The sequence below is a fragment of the Hyla sarda genome, chromosome 8, assembly GCF_029499605.1.
Source record: "Hyla sarda isolate aHylSar1 chromosome 8, aHylSar1.hap1, whole genome shotgun sequence".
NCBI lineage: Eukaryota > Metazoa > Chordata > Amphibia > Anura > Hylidae > Hyla > Hyla sarda.
The window spans coordinates 50,576,695-50,603,547 of record NC_079196.1 but is presented as its reverse complement, the minus strand read 5'-3'; the positions used below and the strand labels follow the sequence as shown (position 1 = coordinate 50,603,547).

The window sequence follows — 26,853 nt, the reverse complement described above, 5'->3', positions numbered from 1 at the left end:
CTTATCAAAGAAATTGCAAAACCTATTGGTTTTGCATGCTTTACAACATATCAAAATTTTTTTGTATCTGACAGTGCTCATTTAAGAGTAACCCTATGAGGGGATAGAGAACAACTCTTTTCATATGTCCGGTCAGGGTCACACTCAGAACCCCCCAATAACAGGTAGCAGCTCTCTCTGGCCATCAGTGTATTACACAGACCAGTATAAAATTGAAAGGTAACTTGTCAATTTGATTCTATTCCAGCTACCCTTACGTGTACAGAAAGTGAATTCCGCTGTGCCTCGGGGCGTTGTATTCCTGGTCACTGGTACTGTGATCAAGGAGTAGACTGTGCAGACGGCTCTGATGAACCAGCATCGTGTGGTAAGGGTCCGGGAACAGTAGGTCCGACTGTAAAATGACAGATGTGAAAGAAAATGAAAGGCTTTGTATGTCTTTACAACCCCATCTGTTTATTCCTCCAGTACCTCTATAACAGTGGTGTCCAAACTGCGGCCCTCCAGATGTTGCAAAACTACAACTCCCAGCATGCCCGGACAGCCGTTGGCTGTCCGGGCATGCTGGAAGTTGTAGTTTTGCAACATCTGGAGGGCCGCAGTTTGGACACCTCTGCTCTATAATGAACGAAGAACAACTTTGCGACATCTTTATTAAAAGTTTATTTTATCTGTAAAGCTACTTTGCTGATGTGCGTATAACAGACAAGAATCCACCCTGTCTACTCTGATCCTGCACTCATATCTCTTCTTTTATTCCACAACTTCTAACATGTCTAACATATGCTATGTTAAAGGGGTTATCCAGGAAAAAAACTTTTTTATATATATCAACTGGCTCCAGAAAGTTAAAAAGATTTGAAAATGACTTCTATTAAAAAAAAATCTTAATCCTTTCAGTACCTATGAGCTGCTGAAGTTGAGTTATTCTTTTCTGTCTAAGTGCTCTCTGATGACACGTGTCTCGTGAACCGCCCAGTTTAGAAGCAAATCCCCATAGCAAACCTCTTCTACTCTGTGCAGTTCCCGAGACAAGCAGAGATGTCAGCAGAGAGCACTGTTGCCAGACAGAAAACAACAACTCAACTTCAGCAGCTGATAATTATTGAAAGTATTAAGATTTTTTCATAGAAGTAATTTACAAATCTGTTTAACTTTCTGGATCCAGTTGATATATATAAAAGAAAAGTTTTTTCCCTGGATAACCCCTTTAATGTTTGTGGCACATGTAAGCAGATATTTATTATTTGATTGCCTATGTTTTTGGTGAAAACTGCCAGGTGGGTAAAGGGATTGGAATGGCGACAGGGCTGCTGCACTGTGATGTCGTTTTTTTTACAGGGGGACCGTATTTGTTGCTGCACTGTGCTGTTTGTTTACTACAGGTGGAGAAGTATTTATTGCTGCACTGTGCTGTTTGTTTACTACAGGTGGAGAAGTATTTATTGCTGCACTGTGCTGTTTGTTTACTGCAGGTGGAGAAGTATTTATTGCTGCACTCTGCTGTTTGTTTACTGCAGGTAGAGAAGTATTTATTGCTGCACTGTGCTGTTTGTTTACTACAGGTGGAGAAGTATTTATTGCTGCATTCTGCTGTTTGTTTACTGCAGGTGGAGAAGTATTTATTGCTGCACTGTGCTGTTTGTTTACTGCAGGTGGAAAAGTATTTATTGCTGCACTGTGCTGTTTGTTTACTGCAGGTGGAGAAGTATTTATTGCTGCACTCTGCTGTTTGTTTACTACAGGTAGAGAAGTATTTATTGCTGCACTGTGCTGTTTGTTTACTACATGTGGAGAAGTATTTATTGCTGCATTCTGCTGTTTGTTTACTGCAGGTGGAGAAGTATTTATTGCTGCACTCTGCTGTTTGTTTACTACAGGTGGAGAAGTATTTATTGCTGCACTGTGCTGTTTGTTTACTACAGGTAGAGAAGTATTTATTGCAGCACTCTGCTGTTTGTTTACTACAGGTGGAGAAGTATTTGTTGCTGCACTCTGCTGTTTGTTTACTACAGGTGGAGAAGTATTTATTGCTGCACTGTGCTGTTTGTTTACTACAGGTAGAGAAGTATTTATTGCAGCACTCTGCTGTTTGTTTACTACAGGTGGAGAAGTATTTGTTGCTGCACTGTGCTGTTTGTTTACTACAGGTAGAGAAGTATTTATTGCTGCACTGTGCTGTTTGTTTACTACAGGTGGAGAAGTATTTATTGCAGCACTCTGCTGTTTGTTTACTACAGGTGGAGAAGTATTTGTTGCTGCACTGTGCTGTTTGTTTACTACAGGTAGAGAAGTATTTATTGCTGCACTGTGCTGTTTGTTTACTACAGGTGGAGAAGTATTTATTGCTGCACTCTGCTGTTTGTTTACTGCAGGTTGAAAAGTATTTATTGCTGCACTGTGCTGTTTGTTTACTACAGGTAGAAAAGTATTTATTGCTGCACTGTGCTGTTTGTTTACTACAGGTGGAGAAGTATTTATTGCTGCACTCTGCTGTTTGTTTACTACAGGTGGAGAAGTATTTATTGCTGCACTGTGCTGTTTGTTTACTACAGGTAGAGAAGTATTTATTGCAGCACTCTGCTGTTTGTTTACTACAGGTGGAGAAGTATTTGTTGCTGCACTGTGCTGTTTGTTTACTACAGGTAGAGAAGTATTTATTGCTGCACTGTGCTGTTTGTTTACTACAGGTGGAGAAGTATTTATTGCTGCACTGTGCTGTTTGTTTACTACAGGTGGAGAAGTATTTATTGCTGCACTGTGCTGTTTGTTTACTGCAGGTGGAGAAGTATTTATTGCTGCACTCTGCTGTTTGTTTACTGCAGGTAGAGAAGTATTTATTGCTGCACTGTGCTGTTTGTTTACTGCAGGTGGAGAAGTATTTATTGCTGCACTCTGCTGTTTGTTTACTGCAGGTAGAGAAGTATTTATTGCTGCACTGTGCTGTTTGTTTACTACAGGTGGAGAAGTATTTATTGCTGCATTCTGCTGTTTGTTTACTGCAGGTGGAGAAGTATTTATTGCTGCACTGTGCTGTTTGTTTACTGCAGGTGGAAAAGTATTTATTGCTGCACTGTGCTGTTTGTTTACTGCAGGTGGAGAAGTATTTATTGCTGCACTCTGCTGTTTGTTTACTACAGGTAGAGAAGTATTTATTGCTGCACTGTGCTGTTTGTTTACTACATGTGGAGAAGTATTTATTGCTGCATTCTGCTGTTTGTTTACTGCAGGTGGAGAAGTATTTATTGCTGCACTCTGCTGTTTGTTTACTACAGGTGGAGAAGTATTTATTGCTGCACTGTGCTGTTTGTTTACTACAGGTAGAGAAGTATTTATTGCAGCACTCTGCTGTTTGTTTACTACAGGTGGAGAAGTATTTATTGCAGCACTCTGCTGTTTGTTTACTACAGGTGGAGAAGTATTTATTGCTGCACTGTGCTGTTTGTTTACTACAGGTAGAGAAGTATTTATTGCAGCACTCTGCTGTTTGTTTACTACAGGTGGAGAAGTATTTGTTGCTGCACTGTGCTGTTTGTTTACTACAGGTAGAGAAGTATTTATTGCTGCACTGTGCTGTTTGTTTACTACAGGTGGAGAAGTATTTATTGCAGCACTCTGCTGTTTGTTTACTACAGGTGGAGAAGTATTTGTTGCTGCACTGTGCTGTTTGTTTACTACAGGTAGAGAAGTATTTATTGCTGCACTGTGCTGTTTGTTTACTACAGGTGGAGAAGTATTTATTGCTGCACTCTGCTGTTTGTTTACTGCAGGTTGAAAAGTATTTATTGCTGCACTGTGCTGTTTGTTTACTACAGGTAGAAAAGTATTTATTGCTGCACTGTGCTGTTTGTTTACTACAGGTGGAGAAGTATTTATTGCTGCACTCTGCTGTTTGTTTACTACAGGTGGAGAAGTATTTATTGCTGCACTGTGCTGTTTGTTTACTACAGGTAGAGAAGTATTTATTGCAGCACTCTGCTGTTTGTTTACTACAGGTGGAGAAGTATTTGTTGCTGCACTGTGCTGTTTGTTTACTACAGGTAGAGAAGTATTTATTGCTGCACTGTGCTGTTTGTTTACTACAGGTGGAGAAGTATTTATTGCTGCACTGTGCTGTTTGTTTACTACAGGTGGAGAAGTATTTATTGCTGCACTGTGCTGTTTGTTTACTGCAGGTGGAGAAGTATTTATTGCTGCACTCTGCTGTTTGTTTACTGCAGGTAGAGAAGTATTTATTGCTGCACTGTGCTGTTTGTTTACTACAGGTGGAGAAGTATTTATTGCTGCATTCTGCTGTTTGTTTACTGCAGGTGGAGAAGTATTTATTGCTGCACTGTGCTGTTTGTTTACTACAGGTAGAGAAGTATTTATTGCTGCACTGTGCTGTTTGTTTACTACAGGTGGAGAAGTATTTGTTGCTGCACTGTGCTGTTTGTTTACTACAGGTAGAGAAGTATTTATTGCTGCACTGTGCTGTTTGTTTACTACAGGTGGAGAAGTATTTATTGCTGCACTGTGCTGTTTGTTTACTACAGGTGGAGAAGTATTTATTGCTGCACTGTGCTGTTTGTTTACTGCAGGTGGAGAAGTATTTATTGCTGCACTCTGCTGTTTGTTTACTGCAGGTAGAGAAGTATTTATTGCTGCACTGTGCTGTTTGTTTACTACAGGTGGAGAAGTATTTATTGCTGCATTCTGCTGTTTGTTTACTGCAGGTGGAGAAGTATTTATTGCTGCACTCTGCTGTTTGTTTACTGCAGGTGGAGAAGTATTTATTGCTGCACTCTGCTGTTTGTTTACTGCAGGTGGAGAAGTATTTATTGCTGCACTCTGCTGTTTGTTTACTACAGGTAGAGAAGTATTTATTGCTGCACTCTGCTGTTTGTTTACTGCAGGTGGAAAAGTATTTATTGCTGCACTGTGCTGTTTGTTTACTACAGGTGGAGAAGTATTTATTGCTGCACTCTGCTGTTTGTTTACTACAGGTGGAGAAGTATTTATTGCTGCACTGTGCTGTTTGTTTACTACAGGTAGAGAAGTATTTATTGCAGCACTCTGCTGTTTGTTTACTACAGGTGGAGAAGTATTTGTTGCTGCACTGTGCTGTTTGTTTACTACAAGTGGAGAAGTATTTATTGCTGCACTCTGCTGTTTGTTTACTACAGGTAGAGAAGTATTTATTGCAGCACTCTGCTGTTTGTTTACTACAGGTAGAGAAGTATTTATTGCTGCACTGTGCTGTTTGTTTACTACAGGTGGAGAAGTATTTATTGCTGCACTGTGCTGTTTGTTTACTACAGGTGGAGAAGTATTTATTGCTGCACTGTGCTGTTTGTTTACTACAGGTAGAGAAGTATTTATTGCTGCACTGTGCTGTTTGTTTACTACAGGTGGAGAAGTATTTATTGCTGCACTCTGCTGTTTGTTTACTGCAGGTTGAAAAGTATTTATTGCTGCACTGTGCTGTTTGTTTACTACAGGTAGAAAAGTATTTATTGCTGCACTGTGCTGTTTGTTTACTACAGGTGGAGAAGTATTTATTGCTGCACTCTGCTGTTTGTTTACTACAGGTGGAGAAATATTTATTGCTGCACTCTGCTGTTTGTTTACTACAGGTAGAGAAGTATTTATTGCTGTACTGTGCTGTTTGTTTACTACAGGTGGAGAAGTATTTATTGCTGCACTGTGCTGTTTGTTTACTGCAGGTGGAGAAGTATTTATTGCTGCACTGTGCTGTTTGTTTACTACAGGTGGAGAATTATTTATTGCTGCACTGTGCTGTTTGTTTACTACATGTGGAGAATTATTTATTGCTGTACTGTGCTGTTTGTTTACTGCAGGTGGAGAAGTATTTGTTGCTGCACTGTGCTGTTTGTTTACTACAGGTGGAGAAGTATTTATTGCTGCATTCTGCTGTTTGTTTACTGCAGGAGGAGAAGTATTTATTGCTGCACTGTGCTGTTTGTTTACTGCCGGTGGAAAAGTATTTATTGCTGCACTGTGCTGTTTGTTTACTACAGGTGGAGAAGTATTTATTGCTGCACTCTGCTGTTTGTTTACTACAGGTGGAGAAGTATTTATTGCTGCACTGTGCTGTTTGTTTACTGCAGGTAGAGAAGTATTTATTGCTGCACTGTGCTGTTTGTTTGCTACAGGTGGAGAAGTATTTATTGCTGCACTCTGCTGTTTGTTTACTACAGGTAGAGAAGTATTTATTGCTGCACTGTGCTGTTTGTTTACTACAGGTAGAGAAGTATTTATTGCTGCACTGTGCTGTTTGTTTACTACAGGTGGAGAAGTATTTATTGCTGCACTGTGCTGTTTTTTTACTACAGGTAGAGAAGTATTTATTGCTGCACTGTGCTGTTTGTTTACTACAGGTGGAGAAGTATTTATTGCGGCATTCTGCTGTTTGTTTACTACAGGTGGAGAAGTATTTATTGCTGCACTGTGCTGTTTGTTTACTACAGGTAGAGAAGTATTTATTGCTGCACTATGCTGTTTGTTTACTGCAGGTGGAGAAGTATTTATTGCTGCACTGTGCTGTTTGTTTACTACAGGTGGAGAAGTATTTATTGCTGCACTGTGCTGTTTGTTTACTACAGGTGGAGAAGTATTTATTGCTGCACTCTGCTGTTTGTTTACTACAGGTGGAGAAGTATTTATTGCTGCACTCTGCTGTTTGTTTACTACAGGTAGAGAAGTATTTATTGCTGCACTGTGCTGTTTGTTTACTACAGGACAAGAAGTATTTATTGCTGCACTCTGCTGTTTGTTTACTACAGGTAGAGAAGTATTTATTGCTGCATTCTGCTGTTTGTTTACTACAGGTAGAGAAGTATTTATTGCTGCACTGTGCTGTTTGTTTACTACAGGACAAGAAGTATTTATTGCTGCACTGTGCTGTTTGTTTACTACAGGACAAGAAGTATTTATTGCTGCGCTGTGGTCTTGGTTTGTAGTTGGCTGTAGATGTTGGAAGCAATATTGGTGTGGCATGGTAGTATTAGATATTGCACAGTAGTATGTGTTTGTCGGTAAGGCCCTTACATCTTCATGGGTCCGCTGGTGAGGAAGCCCTGTTCTAAGTGCATGAGGTCCACCCAACTCTTCCAGATGAGGTTGGGAACAAGAAGAGTCTGGCAGCAGCTGATCCCTCTTCTCTTAATTGAGAACACAGGAACATTTAGCCATTCCCAACATAAATGTGTATGGAGTGGGTCAAATGAATGTTCACCAACAGCTATTGAAGATGTATGGCCACCTTTACTTAACTCTAACAATGGAATTCATCATGTCTGATTGTGTGCTTCTATGGCTGGAGAAAGTCTTGCATTTGAGGCTAGGTTTTTGGCCTTATATCTACCTCTTTTCTATGAACACTCACCAATTGTGTCCATGAATTGCAGTGGCTCATGAGAGGACATGTTCAAGTTACCAGTTTAGGTGCGATGATGCCCGATGTATCCCAGCAACATGGGTCTGTGATGGTGACAATGACTGTGGGGACATGAGTGATGAGGACCAGAGGCACAATTGTGGTAAGAGTTCTGCTGCTGAATTTACTATATTGGTGCAAGGGTTGGTTTAATTTATCTATTTCTCCAAATGTATTCAAAGGTTTCTTGGCTCCTCCTTCCTTCCATCAGCACCCCACAATGCGATTTTGGGGTGCGGATGGTAGTCATTTCTACAGAAGCCAGTTAGTCTCCGCTCTGTTTCCCAACCAAATTACTGCAAAATTTTTCTAACTTTCTATAAATAGGTTCTTAAACTTTCCAAAAAAGTTAAAGAATCTTTAATAAATGATGTCCACATAATGTAAACTTATTGTGAATGTGAAAAGAATAACTAATTCACGTGGCATGAACAAGCAGAGAATTCTTGCACCAGCAGAGAATTTCGAAAAATTTCCGTTTTTCCAAAATGGTGGTGATCAAAATTCAGATTTTGACATTTTCTTGACAGTATGGAAAATTGCTGCTAGATTTCTCTAACTTTCTTTAAAAAAGTAAAAGAATGTTTAATAAATGTCAAAATAAAGTAAAGGTATTGTAAATGTGAATTAATAAATCATTTATTTGGAATGACTATCTTTCGTACAAGCAGGGAATTTAACATTTAAAAATTTTTCGAAACTGTGGTAATTTGTGGTATAAACATTTAAGATTTTGAAATTTTCTTGAAAATATGGGAAATTGTTGCTAAATTTCTCTAACTTAAAAAAAATGAAAAGTTCTCAAACTTTACAAAAACGTTAAAAAATATGTTTAATAAATGATGTCAACATAAGGAAGACATATTGCAAATGTGAATTAAAAAATCATTTATGGGGCATGACCGTCTTTCGTACTTTAATTTTATTACATTTTGCCAAAACTGTGGTTATTTGTGGTAAAACACATGTGGAAATAGGTCACTTAGCATGCCACTGCTACTTGTAAATGTGAACCTAGCCTGTTTATGAATGTGTTACATAAACCTCCAAGAAAAAGTGCATAGCACAAAAAATGTGGAAAACAATATAAATCTTTAGTAGAAATACAATGATAGACATAAAAAACATGTACTAAAAGGCTAAAGGCACTAAATACATTGCTGGAGACATGCACAGGATACAGACAATAGCATTGATATCCTAGATTAGAGTAATGGATAAAACATATCCATTACCATATACCAATAGGGTATAATTAGCATCAGAGAAGATGTATATAAGGAACATTAACCCCTAGTTATGTAGACCCCATACCACAATCACAAGAATAAAAGATAGTAGGAGTCCAATGCTGAGTCAATACCGGCATGCACTTACCCCAACGTACGTTTCGCTCTTGAGCTTCATCAGGGGAAAATGTCCAGCATCTTTCTCTGGTACTTTAGCCTCCTTAACTGGTTTTGGAGATTTACTTTTCTGTTTCTTTCTGTCAGCCAACCGCAGCTGTGCCCCAACAGAGTTTACCTGCATAAACAACCGCCCCCCCGAAAGAAGGTGCATTCCACAAAACTGGGTCTGTGATGGAGATTCGGACTGCTCCGATGCCTACGATGAACACCAGAATTGTACAAGGCGGACTTGCACCAGCACTGAGTTCTCTTGCAGTAATGGCCTCTGTATACGAAGCAGCTTCAGGTACGTGAAAGCGCTATTTGTCATTTGAACAGAATGTATGGTTGAAACCCAACAATCAGGTGACCGTGTGTTTGTATTGCAGTTGCGTTGCGGTTAGCCCCATGCAGTACCTGCTTCTGAAGTGCTGCTGTTAAGGCCTCGTTTACATTGCCATCAGACTCCATTATTTGGAGTTCCGTCTTCAATTCGGCCAGAAGGAGGGGAGTTTAGCTTAGAAAAAAATAGTGCAAGCACTATTTTTTCTCCACTAAATTCCTGTAAAATTACCGAATCATCGACAGACCCCATGCAAGTGAATGGGGTCCATCGGGACCCAGTAGTAGACGTTTGCATTCGACCTGTTTTAGAGTCTGATTGGTTTAAAAAAAGAAAGAAAGAGCCAATCGGACCCTTAACGGGTCGGATGCAAACGGCCGTGTGTATCTAGCCTAACTTGCCAGTTGTTGCTGTCCGGGCATGCTGGGAGTTGTAGTTTTGCAACAGCTGAAGGCTCTCCGGTTGGGAAACACTGCGCTAGAGTGTGCACAACAGAAACAAAGAGGCTTAGTAAAACCACTAGCAATAGTTTAGACTTAAAGGGGTGACATTTTTTTTTTAATCAACTGGCGCCAGAACGTTAAACAGATTTGTAAATTACTTCTATTAAAAAAAATCTTACTCCTTCCAGTACTTATCAGCTGTTGTATGCTACTGAGGAATTTCTTTTTTTTTTTTCTGTCTGACTACAGTGCTCTCTGCTGACACCTCTGTCCATGTCCAGAACTGTCCAGAGCAGGAGCGAATCCCCATAGCAAACCTATCCTGCTCTGGACAGACAGTTCCTGACATGGACAGAGGTGTCAGCAGAGAGCACTGTGGTCAGACAGAAAATAAATTTAAAAAGAAAAGAACTTCCTCTTTAGCATACAGCAGCTGATAAGTACTGGAAGGGTTAAGATTTTTTAATAGAAGTAATTTACAAATCTGTTTAAACAGTAGCCAACCCCTCAAAGTTAGCATCAGTTACCTGATACAATCGGTGATTGTCCATATAGGACTTGAGCTCATTTTCCGGATTACCGGAGGCCGGACCATCAAAAGTGACATTAAATTGTCAATTTTTCCATGCAAGCTATCGGTGATTGTTGATATTGTTATTTTATCTTATTTTTATATTTTAATTCCCTCGGCACAAGGGCCCTGTGCTTTGAGGATATACTGATAAAAAATTATATATTTTAAATTGTGTAATAAATTTACATTTTCATATTATAATTGAAGCACGATCCAGTTTTTATTATTATCATTTTTCATCTTTGTATCAGGTAACTGATGCTAACTTTGAGGGGTTGGCTACTGTTTAAACAATTTCTCTGCTACTTTCTAACACCATGTGTAGGTGTACAGCCCTCTTACCTCGGTTAGCTAATTGTGAGCTGCACATCCCCAATTTCTTTTTTACGTATCTTAATTTACAAATCTGTTTAACTTTCTGGCACCAATTGATTTTAAAAAAAATATGTTTTTCACCGGAGTACCCCTTTAATTCAAACTCACAGTTCTTTAAGGAAAAATATAGAAAATTTGGATCCAATATGGCTACATTTTCCAATTACAAATCCCATGTCTTATGGCCCTATTACTTGGAGCGATTATTAGCTGACCAGGCCGATATCACCCTGTGTAATAGGGACAGAGATTCGCTCATTTATTAGCTGATGGATCTTTTCTGACCTACTTAAAAATGATCTTTTGCTGGCTTCACATCTTCCTGTATAATGGGGGATGTGCAGCCGAAGAATGATGGAAGTGGAGGGCTGTCCAAATGTTCCACCAGTCATTTGTGTTGCCTTCTCCACACAAATCTGGAGCCAGGGCTGATGCAAGGATTTTTGCCACCCTAGGCAAAAGCTAATTTTGCCGCCCCCTTGACTCGGCCCATTGGCCCGCCCTTTGACACGCCCCGCCATACTCCTGGGGTGACACACTGTAACAAGTCCCCTCCTCATGTAACTAGCTAACTAATGGGATCACACACTGTAACAAGTCCCCTCCTCATGTAACTAGCTATTTACTGGGGTGACACACTGTAACAAACCTCCTCCTCATGTAACTAGCTAACTAATGGGGTGACACACTGTAACAAACCTCCTCCACATGTAATTAGCTTACTACTGGCCTGACACTATAACAAACCTCCTCCTTGGTTCGGATTGCTGGTTGTCTAACTTTCTTGCGGCAGGCAGAGTGGTGCCTCCATCAAGAGGGTACTCTAGGCAGCTGTCTATCTTGCCTATAGGCAGAGCCGGCCCTGGCTGGAGCCTTGTAATAGGCTTAGTAAGCAACTAGATCTACAGGATGGGCACTGTTTTACGCCTCGGCACATAAAATAGGACCCTTTAATATGTTCATGCATCTATTATAAGTCTATTGAGTCCATCTAGTGCAACTGGACTAAGGTCTCAGTGAGCTGGGGAGTGAAGTTAATGACTGCTCTCTTCTCCCTGCTTATTCTAATAATCAGTGGGGTCTCAGCACTAAGACCCCAACCGATCATAAATTTTAGCGTGTCACTGACATCTCAAAAGTTTTGCAAAATGATTGGGACAGGTATAGGGAATTCGGATCACTGTGTCCGAAAAGGAGAGTGGCAATTGTTGAAATAAAAGTACACATATATACAAATAATCGTGGTGCTAGATCGTCCATTAGCTTTAATGGGGTACTCCAGAGGTAAAAAATGTTTTCAAATCAACTGGTGGCAGAAAATTATACAGATTTGTAAATTACTTCTATTTCTTAATCCTTGAACTACTTATCAGCTGCTGTATGCGCCAAAGGAAGTTGAGTTGTTCTTTTCAGTCTGACCACAGTGCTCTCTGCTGACACCTCTGTCCATGTCAGGAACTGTCCAGAGTAGGAGCAAATTCCCAAAGTGAATCTCTCCTGCTCCGGACAGTTCCCGACACAGACAGAGGTGGCAGCAGAGAGCACTGTGGTCAGACTGGAATGAACTACACAACTTCCTCTGTAGTATTCTTTTTCCTCCAGAGTACCCCTTTAATTAACTATATTCAGTTTCCCTCAAGGTGTATGGAACCAGAATAGAACAGAGCATTAATGTATCTTGTATTGATAAGAAGTGTATTTGTATTTTAAATTGATTTATAATTAACCATATTAACACTTTGATCAATTACATATATGCCAGGTAGGTTACATAAGGAATTATGTATTTACTATATAACATATGTGACATAGGGCCTAATTTGCTTATAGATGATTGTGTAGATTTCTTTGCTGTTTTTTTTCTTTTTTAATCATATTGTAGCAGAGGGTTATCTATAAGATAAACATATAGACTGACTAACAAGTAATCCTGTGTGTATTCATTTTGTATGCCGGTAGATTCCAGTGGACAGTCTTTCACTGAAGTAGTCTGGATGACATGGAGAGATTAGACGCTACATTTTGTATTTTCAGCACATTGCCTTAATTGCCAGCGCCGTCTCTCATGTCAGTCAGGCGCTCGCCGCATGAATGGCCACCATTTTTCTGTAATGCCTCTAATCAATAGCTTGATCTCCTAGGTGTGACAGACGCAATGACTGTGGAGATAACAGCGATGAAAGCGGGTGCAGCTATCCGCCTTGTCAGCAGCAACAGTTCACTTGTCAGAACGGCCGTTGTATTACCAGGGCCTATGTCTGCGATGGAGACAATGACTGCGGGGACGAGTCCGATGAACTGGAACATCTTTGCAGTACACCGGAGGCGACCTGTGCTCCCAACTTCTTTAAATGTGACAATGGCCACTGTATTGAAGCTGTCAAAGTCTGCAACAGGCTTGATGAATGCTCGGATAACAGCGATGAGAAAGGCTGTGGTGCGTTGAAGGATTCTTATATAAAAGTGACCGCTGTACCATGCAAAATGAAGTCAATATTACACTACACCAGTGTTTCCCAAGCAGGGTGCCTCCAGCTGTTGCAAAACTTCAACTCCCAGCATGCCTGGACAGGGTGGGCATGCTAGAAGTTGTAGTTTTGCAACAGCTGGAGGCACCCTGCTTGGGAAACACTACAGTACACTGTTGCATTAACACATGCAAATAATCAACATTTTAAACATGGTTTGTTAGAAACTAGCAGAGTACCCGATGTTGCCCGGTCTTCCTACCTAAGCCTTGTAGGAGAGGAAAAGCAAAAGTGCCCTAATATCCCATCCTCATATCTCAACTTCATATCCCGTCCTCATATCCCATCCTGATATCCCATCCTGATATCTTGCCCTCAAATCCCATCCTCCTATCTATACTTCATATCCAATCCTTATATCTCGCCCTAATATCCAGAACTCATATCCTCTTCTTATGTTTTGCCCTCATATCCTGTGCTCATATCCCATCCTTATATCTCATCCTCATATCCCATTCTCACATCTCAACTCTATATGCCCTCCTCATATCCCATCCTCATATCCCATCCTCATATCCCATCCTCATATCCCATCCTCATATCCCATTCTCACATCTCAACTCTATATGCCCTCCTCATATCCCATCCTCATATCTTGTCCTAATATCCTGACCTCACATCCCATCCTCCTATCTCAACTTCATATCCCGTCATCCTATCTTGACTTAATATCCTGCCTTTATGTCTCCCCTTAATATCCTGACCTCATACCCTGTCCTTATATCTCGACCTAATATCCCGTCCTCATATCATGAATTCATTTGCCCTCCTCATATTTCATACTCATATTCCATCTTTATATCACATGCTCTTATCTCCTCCTTATATCCAGACCTCATATCCCACCCTCTCAATACTCCTACAATAACCAAAGCGTACTCCACTGGAAAACTTTTTTTTAAATCAACTGGAGCCGGAAAGTTAAACAGATTTGTAAATTAATTCTATAAAAAAAATCTGAATCCTTCCAGTACTTATCAGCTGCTGTATGCTCCACAGGAGCTGACACCTCTGTCTCTTTTAGGAACTGTCCAGAGTAGGAGCAAATCCCATAGAATACCTATCCTGCTCTGGACAGTTCCTAAAATGGACAGAGGTGTCAGCAGAGAGCACTGTGGTCAGGCAGAAAGGAAATTCAAAAAGAAAATAACTTCCTGTGGAGCATGCAACAGCTTATAAGTACTGGAAGGATTAAGATTTTTTAATAGAAGTGATTTACAAATCTGTTTAAGTTTCTGGCACCAGTTGATTTAAAAACTAATGTTTTCCAGAGGTGTACCCCTTTAACCCCTTGTATTCTCTTGTCCAGGTGTGAATGAATGCACGGATCCTTCTATCAGCGGCTGTGATCACAACTGTACAGATACACAGACCAGCTTCATCTGTAGCTGTCGGCCTGGATACAGGCTCATGTCCGATAAGCGAACCTGTGATGATATAGATGAGTGTGCAGAGTCTCCTTGGGTATGCAGCCAAAACTGTGAGAACACCGCCGGCTCCTACATCTGCAAGTGTGCTCCCGGCTACATCAGGGAACCCGACGGGAAAAGCTGCCGCCAAAATAGCAACATTGCCCCTTATCTTATATTCAGTAACCGCTATTATCTGAGAAACCTGACAGTGGATAGGCTGTCTTATTCCCTCATCTTACAAGGGCTGAGCAATGTGGTGGCCCTGGACTTTGATCGGGTAGAAGAACGATTGTACTGGATTGATGTGGGGAGGAGAGTTTTGGAGAGAATGTTCCTCAATGGAACCAACAAAGAGACAATCATTAGCACTGATATACTCAGCGGGGAAGGCTTGGCGGTCGATTGGGTCGGCAGGTAAGAAAGTAGGAACCAAGTACACAACTAAAAAGTCAATGTATTCAAATAGACTATTGCTGTTCACAATCACAACTATACAATAAAGTTTTGATAACTCAAAATGCCGTTGGCTGTCCAGGCATGCTGGGAGTTTTAGTTTTGCCACAGCTGGAGGCACCCTGGTCAGGAAACACTGTCTCAAAGGATATCTGAGCGTTGATGTAGCAGATCTTCGCTTGTTCAATGAACCCTGTACACCGCATAATGATTGTGCCAGAGCCCTACAAACAATTGCTGGATCATTTGTGTTATTTTTAAAGGGGTACTACCGTGGAAAACTTTTTTTTTTTTTTTTTTTTTTTATTAACTGGTGCCAGAAAGTTAAACAGATTTGTAAATTACTTCTATTTAAAAATCTTAATCCTTCCAGTACTTTTTAGGGGCTGTATACTACAGAGGAAATGTTTTTCTTTTTAGATTTCTCTGATGTCATGACCACAGTGCTCTCTACTGACCTCTGCTGTCCATTTTAAGAACGGTCCAGAACAGGAGAAAATCCCCATAGCAAACATATGCTGCTCTGGACAGTACCTAAAATAGACAGCAGAGGTCAGCAGAGAGCACTGTGGTCATGACATCAGAGAAATCTAAAAAGATAAGCATTTCCTCTGTAGTATATAACCCCGAAAAAGTACTGGAAGGATTAAGATTTTTAAATAGAAGTAATTTACAAATCTAAAAAAAAATAAAAAAATAGGGTATGTGCAGCTCACAATATAAATTAATCGAGGCTAAATGGAAAGTATTTACACCAAATAAAATACTAGTACAAAATAATATATAAGGGAAAAAAAGGTACCAAATGCCTCTAGACTAATACCATACAATGGTACATGATGATGGAATTACAGAAAAAATAATAAATCGGACTGCGCTTCACTTTAAATGATGTACAAATTTAATATAAATTAATATAAAATATGACATAAAATAAATAATGCAAATCTAATACATAAATGCCTCCTACCACAGGGCCCTTGTGGGGAGGTATGATATTTAAATACAAAGCATATATTAAAAGATGTTAAAATATAGCATGTGGACGTCCAGCCAAAACCACCATTAGGAGTTGGTAACTATATCACTTTGTGAACTGTTCTAGATCACATGAGAACGGAGTGTACCGCACAAAAGTACACTATGTCGGTTTGCAATATATTGGGATAGCGGTAGAACATAATCCACATGCTATATTTTAACATCTTTTAATATATGCTTTGTATTTAAATATCATACCTCCCCACAAGGGCCCTGTGGTAGGAGGCATTTATGTATTAGATTTGCATTATTTATTTTATGTCATATTTTATATTAATTTATATTAAATTTGTACATCATTTAAAGTGAAGCACAGTCCGATTTATTATTTTTTCTGTAATTCCATCATCATGTACCATTGTATGGTATTAGTCTAGAGGCATTTGGTACCTTTTTTTCCCTAATTTACAAATCTGTTTAACTTTCTGGCACCAGTTTATTTAAAAAATAAAAAGTTTTCCACGGTAGTACCCCTTTAACTTATTTCACTTACTTCATTGGCAGATGTACATTCCCTTTTTTTCTCAGGGAAATGTGCGCTTGGTCAATGATGATTTGTGCAATCCCAGCCATCAGTCGATGAACAAGTGATTGCTCGTTCCTTGGCGGATAGGTGATTCTTTTAATGGGGCCATAAGTAGCCACTTAAATCGAGTAAATAGCCCTGACAGATCATCATCATTAAATCTCATTAGGGAATCAGATCCTCAGGGGTGTGGCCTTGGCAAGTGAAGAGATAGCAGTCGGACCCATGCGTTGAAGCCAACGGCTGTCCCGGCATGCTGGGAGTTGTAGTTTTGCAACAGCTGGAGGCACCTTGGTTGGGAAACACTGTGCTAGATCTTACTGGCAGCTGCTGACCCCAGTCTCCCTGATAAGAACATGTTCATAAATCCGGCTGGACGTTCATGCATTTGTACAGGGGAATAGGGAGATTTTTCAATGTTTTAAAATCAACTGGTGCCAGAAAATGATACAGATTTATAAATTATTTGTAAATCTTAATCCTTCCAGTCCTTATCAGCTGCTGTATACCACAGAGGAAGTTGTGTGGTTCTTTTCTGTCTGACCACAGTGCTCTCTGCTGACACCTCTGTCCATGTCAGGAACTGTCCAGAGTAGGAGCAAATCCTCATAGCAAACCTCTCCTGCTCTGGGCAGTTCCTGACACGAACAGAGGTGGCAGCAGAGAGCACTGTGGTCAGACTAGAAAAAAACTATACACAACTTCCTCTTTAGCATACAGCAGCTAAATACTGGAAATGTTACATCAGATAGATAGATAGTTAGATACATTTTAGAGGTGCCTTGTTTATGAACGCTGTATTTTTGTTCATGAACTTCTTGTACTGCTGCATAGTCACGATAGCGCTGTGGTCTCCAAACTATGGCTGTCAGGGCACACTAGGAGTTGTATTTTTGAAAATTCTGGAGGGCCACAGTTTGGAGGCCACTGCTTTCATGAATAGCTGCAATACCAGACTCAGCCATGAACAGAAGTGGTGCTGTTTCATAAGGAGCATATCCTTTTTTTTCCTACCCTTCTTGCTAATTTTTGCACATAACCTTCTGGGCTGTAGCACGGAACACTAATTCATTTTATTGCAATCCTAGAAAACTCTATTGGGTGGACTCCTACAAGAACTGTATCAGTGTTGCGGAGCTGGATGGAAGGTTCAGGAAGAGACTGGTTGACCGCTGCGCAGACGTCAATAACACCTTCTGCTTTCAGCGTCCTAGAGCTATTGTGGTTTATCCGAAGAAAGGGTACGACATGTCAGACAGAGCGCTGCCTGTTATTGCTTGTTATAAATGGTAGAGATGAGCGAACTTACAGTAAATTTGATTTGTCACGAACTTCTCGGCTCGGCAGTTGCTGACTTTTCCTGCATAAATTAGTTCAGCTTTCCAGTGCTCCGGTGGGCTGGAAAAGGTGGATACAGTCCTAGGAAAGAGTCTCCTAGGACTGTATCCACCTTTTCCAGCCCAGGGGAGCACCTGAAAGCTGAACTAATTTATGCAGGATAAGTCAGCAACTGCCGAGCCGAGAAGTTCGTGACGAATCGAATTTACTGTAAGTTCGATCATCTCTAATAAATGGCACTGTTCTCATTATATGGTACTTTACTGTATCTCTGTATATCGGTGATTTCCTGAAAGACAACAAGCTGCAGGCATGAAACCAAAGCCGCCTTTTATTAATATCTACTTAGCATTTTCCTCAGCTTGGCATGCAGGAGCCCTTCAGGAAATGCGGCCATTTCTGCTTAAATGATTGAATTTCCTCTTGATAATCATTTCTGGTTATTTGTATTAATTACATTGGAGCCAATGAGTTGGAGAGCTGCCAGAGCGGGCACATTACTCACATTTATTATGCAGTCGTGATAGATGTGCCGTCTTTTAGTATTCCAAACTCTGGATTTGTTATGTCTCTGCTGTCGCCATCGACAGTTCATTAGAGTGATTTTTTTTGCCTGTGGTTTGTGGTCCATCCTGACACTTAAGAGTTTTAATGGATTATAATCAAGACATGGAACATTGCATAAGAGCTGGTGTAATAAAATCACATTACTCCAGAAACTCATCAGATAATAAATGTCATGTGCCATTCATTAACCACCCATAATCTTGCTTGATAATAATAAAGGGTTGGTGGAGAGGCGACACCTCCACTGCTACTCAGCTCACACATTACCGGGTCAGTCCAGCAATACTGCAAAAAATATGTTGCTGGCACAAAGCAAGTTAGAAGGAAAAAAAAGCCATACTTACCTACCCCGTCCCCTGCTGATCCCCCTCATCTCTTTTTCAATTCCTTATGGTCTGGTCAGTGATTGGCTGAGCCAGCAGATCCTGCACCAATCACTTGTCTTAGAAGCAGGAAAAAACAGAGAAGTTCAGAAATCTAATGGAGGCAAACTGAAGCTACGGGGAGTTTAGTAGGGTACCGGGGGTACAGTAGGTAAATAGGGAGTTTTTTCTATTCCCCCCCCCCCCCCCCCCCTATCCTATTGGTAGGATATGCCATCATTTTATGATTGATGGAAGTCCAACCTATGGCAACCCCATTAATCCTAAGAATGAAGGGGCCAAGGCACTACTGTACAGGGGAAGGCAGTGCGTCCTCCATGTCACTGAGATCAGTGGGGGACTCAGAGGACAGACCCCCACAATCCTAATCGGCAGACATATCCTTTTGAAATGTTAAAGGGGCTATCCTGGACTAAAACTTATTTCCTATCCACAGGATAGGGGATAAGTGTATGGTTGCGGGGGTCTGACCACTGGGACCCTCCACAATTTCCAGAACGGGGCCTGTATTATAACTCTGATGGGATAGCACTGCAGATGGGGATTGGTGAAGCGGGCTGTCACACTCAGACCACTTTGTCTCGAAACACTCCGACGTAAGAAACGGGCCCCGTTCTGGAGATTGCAAAGGGGGTAGAGGAGCTAGGGTCCTAGCAGTCATGTGGATAGGGGATAAGTATTATTCGATGGATTACCCCTTAAGAACCCTTCTGAGCCAGTCTGGGCTGGACCTACTTTCTCCAGGTACCCCATTTTGGCTGCATGGCTTGCCCTTAAGTATTCCTGTATCTCACCTGTCTCTACTAAAGAGCATTTTTCTCTAATATATACATCTACTGGATAAGTTGAATGACAACCAAAATGACTGGTGTTACACAGGAGTCTTTACCTGAAATTCCTGGAGACCTATAATCAACTCTTCCTAGATGTGCAGTAATATAAGGGTAAGAGTAAGTTATTTGTTGGCTGGGTGGCAGCTACCAACCAAGCTGTGCTAATGGCATGATTGAATGTGACCTATTTTATTATTATTTTTTTTTTTATTTGCAGGTGCAATTAAGGGCTCATTCAAACGGCCGTTGGGCTTCATCCTATTTAGAGTCTGTTTGGTGCCAAAAAAGGAAGCCAAGTGGACTGTTTTTACAACAGAGACCACCAGGTCCCACTGGATCCCATTGACTTGAATGGGGTCCATTGGGTGTCCAGTATTTTTCAGGATTTGACCAGAGAAAAAAATAATTTATGCACACTGGTTGGGAAACATTGCCCTAGAGGTTATATACTGGTTATTGATGAAGTAATTCTAGGCTTTTCCTGGTGCAGTTGTTTCAAATATGTGGACAAATATGAGATTCCGAGTTGACATTTATTTTTTGCTTTGCTTTTACAGGCACATTTACTGGACAGACTGGGGAGACAAGCCATACATTGGCAGAGTTGGCATGGATGGCAAGAACAAAACTGTTATCATTTCTACAAAGTTGGAATGGCCTAATGGAATCACAATAGATTACACCAATGACAAGCTCTACTGGGCTGACGCTCACTTGAACTACATTGAGTACGTACTTAGAGAAGAATAAAGCAACTCGGTAACTGTTCATCAACATATCCATGGCATGACTCTTTGTAATAATGACTAGGACATTGAGCTGTCTATGAATCATTGTCAGAGCGGACACATCGACAGCTCATGGTCAAAACCCTAAGGGCCCATTCACACAACGGAATTAAAGAGTGGAATCGAACAGAAAAAATTTTGGTACAGCTGTCTCCTATTGTTTTTAATGGGATTTTGCTGCACCGTGCACTCCGCAGAATTTCTGCAGTGGCAAATTCTGCCATGGAAATTAAAATTCCGGACTCCGCTGAAACAATGAACATGTTCATTCTTTTAGTGGAATCCGCTCGGACAGGGTTTACCGTCAGTGGGGACAGTGCATGTCCCAGCAGTCTGACTGAGTCAGCGCCTGTTGCACACTTATCCTGACAGATATTTTGCAGTCTGAATGGACCCTTACACAGCGCACCTAATAATAGTAAATCACTGCATGACACATGAGCTTTCAGAAACAGTAAGGCTGGGTTCACACTACGTTTTGGCTATACGGGGACCGGATCTGACTGAGGGAAGTAAAAACTGTGCGCACCCTATCCCAGTTGGACCCGGTCCCCATCTCATTCATTTGAGTCAGATAGTGACTTCGGTCGGCTCATTTTTGCCCCGTATCCGGTTTTGTGACCGGACCTAAAACCGCGGTATACCGTATAGCCAAAATGTAGTGTGAACCCAGCCTAACATTGGTTTTGTCTCAACATACTGACTGGCAGGGACCACTCCTTTACTTTTTAGAGCAATTATTACAGAACAAAACCCATTTACCTCTACAACTACCCCCTGCATACTGTTAAAGGCTATGTCCAGATTTGCAACAGTTATTTTAATTGTTGCAATTTACTGTATCTAAAGTGAAAAGAAAATCTACTTGCCAAACGTTGCTTGCGCTGGATGTGCCAATAGATATATATATATATATATATATATATATATATATATATATATATATATAATTTATATTGTTATGGTAGATAGGGATCTAAAGAAGGCCCACAAGTATGCCATCTGCATTTGCCTATTAGACTCAGAGGCCTACAAGAGTATTGCAATGTATGATTATCTAAGTGATAAAATTATTGCAATGATCAATGATTGTAGGTAGAGATGAGCGAACTTACAGTAAATTGGATTCGTCACGAACTTCTCGGCTCGGCAGTTGATGACTTATCCTGCATAAATTAGTTCAGCTTTCAGGTGCTCCTGTGGGCTGGAAAAGGTGGATACAGTCCTAGGAGAGAGTCTCCTAGGACTGTATCAACCTTTTCCAGCCCACGGGAGCACCGGAAAGCTGAACTAATTTATGCAGGATAAGACATCATCTGCCGAGCCGAGAAGTTCGTGACGAATCAAATTTACTGTAAGTTCGCTCATCTCTAATTGTAGGGTCAAGTTTGCTAATGGGGTCAAAGAAAAAAGGAATTTTAAATAATATGTTATTGAAAATGTAAAGAAAAGCTGTCACCTAATTAATTTTTATCTATCCTATATTGTGAATACTGTAAAAAGATAATGCTGTTTCTTTTTTTTTTTTTATTTCCCCTAAAAAAAAAAAAAAGGAAAAAAAAACTATAAACTAATAGTAAAAAGGCGAATGTTTTTCAATACTGTACATTTTATGTACCTCATTATAGGTACTAACCATTATGAGGCACATGTGACGAGAACATTAATAAGTTCTGGACAACTTTTAGGTAGACCTATGCATTTCCATGGTAATATGTTAAATGTTTAAAAGGGACTTTTTACCATGAAAATGCTATCTAACCAATCATGTTATAGAGCAGGAAGCAGATTGAGCAGATTGATAAATTTCTCTTTGGGAAAAAAAATTATGTATCCTGCAAAATATTCATTGAAATCCCTTCTGAATCTATTCTAAAGAGTCCAGTGACAGTGTCAATTAAAAAGGTACACCGATGGAAAACTAAATAGAAGTAATTTATAAATCTGTAAAAAAATATAAGTAAAAATCTTAATCCTTCCAGTACTTATAAGCTTCTGTATGCTCCACAGGAAGTTCTTTTCTTTTTGAATTTCTTTTCTGTCTGACCACAGTGCTCTCTGCTGACACCTCTGTCCGTGTCAGGAATTGTCCAGAGCAGGATAGGTTTGATATGGGCATTTTCTCCTGACATGGACAGAGGTGTCAGCAGAGAGCACTGTAGTCAGACAGAAAAGAAATTAAAAAAGAAAAGAACTTCCTCTTACAGCAGCTGATAACTATTGGAAGGATTAAGATTTTTACAAATCTTTTTAGTTTTCAGGCAACAGTTGATTTAAAAAAAAAATTCTGGATGATGTCGAAGGCCGCAGTGGTCTTCAACCTGCGGACCTCCAGATGTTTCAAAACTACGACTCCCAGAATGCCCGGACAGCCGATGGCTGTCCGGGCATGCTGGGAGTTGTAGTTTTGGAACATCTGGAGGTCCGCAGGGTGAAGACCACTGTAATCAGACATTGACAAGCGGTGATGATGAAGGGGGGGGCGGGGGGGTGGGTGGGCTGATGAATGACAGGCGGTGATGATGAAGGGGGGGTGGGATGATGACAAGGGGATGATGACAGGTGGTGATGATGAAGGGGGGATGATGAAGGGGGAGGATGATGACAGGGTGTGATGATGACAGGCGGTGATGATGAAGGGGGGATGATGAAGGGGGAGGATGATGACAGGGTGTGATGATGACAGGCGGTGATGATGAAGGGGTGTGTGTGGGATGATGACAGGCGGTGATGATGACAGGCGGTGATGATGACAGGCGGTGATGATGATGAGGATGTTAATGACGGGGGTCTGGATGATGACAAGGGGGATGATGTATTTCCCACCCTAGGCTTATAGTCGAGTCAATAACTTTTCCTTGGTTTTTGGGGTGAAATTAGGGGCCTCGGCTTATATTCGGGTCGGCTTATACTCGAGTATATACGGTAGTTGGGGGACGATCAGTAGCAGCATGAAAGACATATATTTATCCTGAGATAATATTAAAAAGGAAATCATATCAGAACAGACTAAATATTTCTTTTAGAATTATACATTTTCCAGACACTGTACATTTAGGTGAAAAGCTTCAAACTTCTTTATGATGTAGAAGCAGAGTAAGATTTCATTAGATCTTTGTAGAACAGAGATTTTAATGTGTTTTCTATCTGTGTGAACTTAAATGATCAGAGTTGAGCTTACAAGTTATACAAAGACAAGAAAGATAAAAGAACACTGTCACTTTGGTGTGAGGACAAATTGTAAGTTGAAAGAGTTTTCCTACCTTAGAACATGTTTTACTTAGGGAGCCTCAAAGTTTCCACATTTTAGTGTTAGTCCTTCTTTATATATGTCCGGCATCTACCGTATTCTCTCCGGCGCTGTAGAAAATGCTTCGAAGGGAAACTGATGCTAGAACTGATCCCATCCAAACTGAGACACCGGATGGTTGGACTCGCCAGACTGGCACCTGACAGGGGAACACATCTTGCTGCTTTCCCCCGTCCGGCCTTCAGGAATAATGAACGCCGGATGCTACACAACTGATGACAACTGATCCATGTTGCTTCAAGATTTAGGCTGGGTTCACGTATGCCGGAACCCGGACATATGTAATCCTAGCCTTAAAGGGGTACGCCGCCCCTATAGGATAGGGGATAAGATGTCTAAAGCTCGGCTGTGGCACCCCAGACTTCTGGATGACTGGCCATGCGGGGCAGAGGCTCGTGATGTCATGGTCACGCCTCGCTCGTGACGTCACAGCCACGCCCCATCAATGCAAGTATATGGGAGGGGGCAGGGCGGCCATCACGCCCCCTCCCATAGACTTGCATTAAATGGGGCGTGGTCGTGACGTCACGAGCCTCCAGAGCTGCACTTGAAGTTCTGAAGGAACGCCGGATGCAGCAGGGAGATCGGGGGGGGGGTCGGGGGGTTCCGCAGTTGGATAGCAGATAAGATGTCTAGGGGCGGAGTTTGGAGCCGGTTTTGCAGCCAGTAGCCTGAACAAGCAGATCTGTCTTTCTTTTAATATTTGCCTCAGTCGTTTCCTTTTGTATTGTTTTCTATAGATACTCGGGCTTGGATGGTAGACACCGGCACGCTGTGTACGATAGCGGCCTCGCTCACCCTTTTGCTGTCTCCGTATTTGAAGATACAATATATTGGACTGACTGGAACACCAGAACGGTGGAAAAGGGGAATAAATACGACGGGTCTGGAAGGATGATGTTGGTCAATACCACACACAGGCCATTTGATATTCATGTATATCATCCTTACAGACAACCTATAGGTGAGTACTGTTAATAGGGTATTATGGGTCATCGCGTCATTAGCTGTAGTTTTTATAGTTTACTTTACATTCTTTTTTAGACTATAAACCACTCAAAAGCTAACAGTTAAAGGGGTACTCCAGTGAAAAACTTTTTTTTATTTTTTTTATTTTTTTAATCAACTGGTGCCAGAAAGTTAAACATATTTGTAAATTACTTCTATTAAAAAATCTTAATCCTTCCTGTACTTATTAGCTGCTGAATACTACAGAGGAAATACTTTTACTTTTTGAAACACAGAGCTCTCTGCTGACATCATGAGCACAGTGCTCTCTGCTGACATCTCTGTCCATTTTAAGAACTGTCCAAAACAGCATATGTTTGCTTTGGGGATTTCCTTTTACTCTGGACAGTTCGTAAAATGGACAGAGATGTCAGCAGAGAGCACTGTGCTCATGATGTCAGCAGAGAGCTCTGTGTTTCAAACGGAAAAGAAATTCCACTGTAGTATTCAGCAGCTAATAAGTACAGGAAGGATTAAGATTTTTTAATAGAAGTAATTGACAAATCTGTTTAACTTTCTGGCATCAGTTGATTTAAAAAAAAAAAAAAAAAAGTTTTTCACCGGAGTACCCCTTTAAGTAAGGCTAGGTTCACATTGCTGGTGTGCTCCGTTCACATTTCTGTTTGCGCTGTACGGCCCTAAAACAGGTTGGAGCACAACTGACTCCACCGGGTCCCGACAGATCCTGTTGACTTTAATGAGGTTCGTCAGGGATCCGATAGTTTACCGGAGTTTAGTGGAGAAAAAAAAGTAGCGCATGCACAATTTTTTTCTCCGTTAAAGTCCCGTTATTACGATGGAATTCCCGACAGAGCTCCATATAGCGTAGCCCTACGGAAATGAGAAAGAGGCCTGAATTGTCAAGACAACACAGTATTTATCATCATTTATATTAGTTAAACTGATCTCAAAAAACAAAAACAGACTATGTAGGACAGTGGTCTCCAACTGTGGACCTCCAGATGTTCCTTTAGCTGTCCGGGCATGCTTGAAGTTGTTTTGCATCATCTGGGGGTCCACAGTTTGGAGACCACTGATGTAGGACAAACATAGCTCTTTTAGTTTTATGCTGGAACTCGTGTGTGTATATATATATATATATATATATATATATATATATATATATATTCATACATACACATAGTAAAGTTGCTATGAGTCTGTATTATGGACCTGTAGGCACTCTGCACCCTACAGCATAGTTGTTTTTATGAGACATTGAGTTCCCCTCTATAAACAATTCTAGGAGAAAATCCCATGGAGCATGAAATATCCAAAGATTATTAAACATCCAATATGGGCTCATAGTAGGATAGAGGTTCTCTATACGGCAGAATTTCTGCAGATTTTTTGCAGTTCTTTGCAGTTTTTGCAATTCGAACAGAATTAGAGCAACATTTGTTTGCTTTTAAAACACAGATTCCCATTAACTTCAATGGGGCTCTGAACAGAATTCCGCAAAATTTGAAGACGTCTTATATTTTTGCGGAATCCGGAATGCAGAATTTCCACAGCATAATGTCTGCTATGGAATTTCCGCTGTGTGAATGGGACAATGAAATCCCCATTGAAGTTAATGTGCAATAAAATTTGCAGAATTCAGTGCGGACATTCCGCTGTGTTAACATGGCCTTACAGGTCCAAACAGCCCCGGGCATGAAGCCGAAGAAACACAAAATCAGAGTCACTTCTACCATGAAGACTAGCTAATTTTGGCCTTCAGGAATTTACTTTTCATGGTTTTACATGATATTGTGTTGTAAAGTTTAGACGTGCAGTAATATAGGGTTACCTAGAACAATCCGGTGCCACCTTTTCACCTGAGGCCTTTTGGTTTTTGTGTCCTCATTAGTTTAACTTAGTGTTCTCTCTTAATTTTAATGTTTTAAGCCTAACTGAAGTAGGTTGTATGGTCACTGCATCTCCTATAGATGACTATATTGTATGTAGAAACAGAGGAGTCACAACCAGAGGCGTAGCTTGTAGCTTCTAGGCCACAATGCAAAACCTGCAACAGGGCCCCATATGCCAATTACAAAACTGGTCTGTTATGGGGAAGATGTGCTTTGGGGCCCCCTAAGGCACCAGGGCCCTGGTGCGACTGC

The 26,853-nt window shown here is 40.8% G+C and overlaps 1 protein-coding gene across 3 annotated transcripts in view; it reads left to right on the top strand.

The window, feature by feature from the left end:
- The window catches only part of LRP2 (LDL receptor related protein 2), a gene marked incomplete in the record, with an annotated part of 280,817 nt that overhangs the window by 182,823 nt on the left and 71,141 nt on the right, over positions 1-26,853 (top strand). For all 3 annotated transcript variants that reach the window (XM_056536932.1, XM_056536931.1, XM_056536933.1), the window contains 8 exon segments: positions 248-367; positions 7,410-7,541; positions 8,932-9,133; positions 12,703-12,998; positions 14,399-14,915; positions 17,610-17,762; positions 20,200-20,370; positions 24,481-24,704. In XM_056536932.1, the coding sequence (XP_056392907.1) occupies positions 248-367; positions 7,410-7,541; positions 8,932-9,133; positions 12,703-12,998; positions 14,399-14,915; positions 17,610-17,762; positions 20,200-20,370; positions 24,481-24,704 (1,815 nt within the window).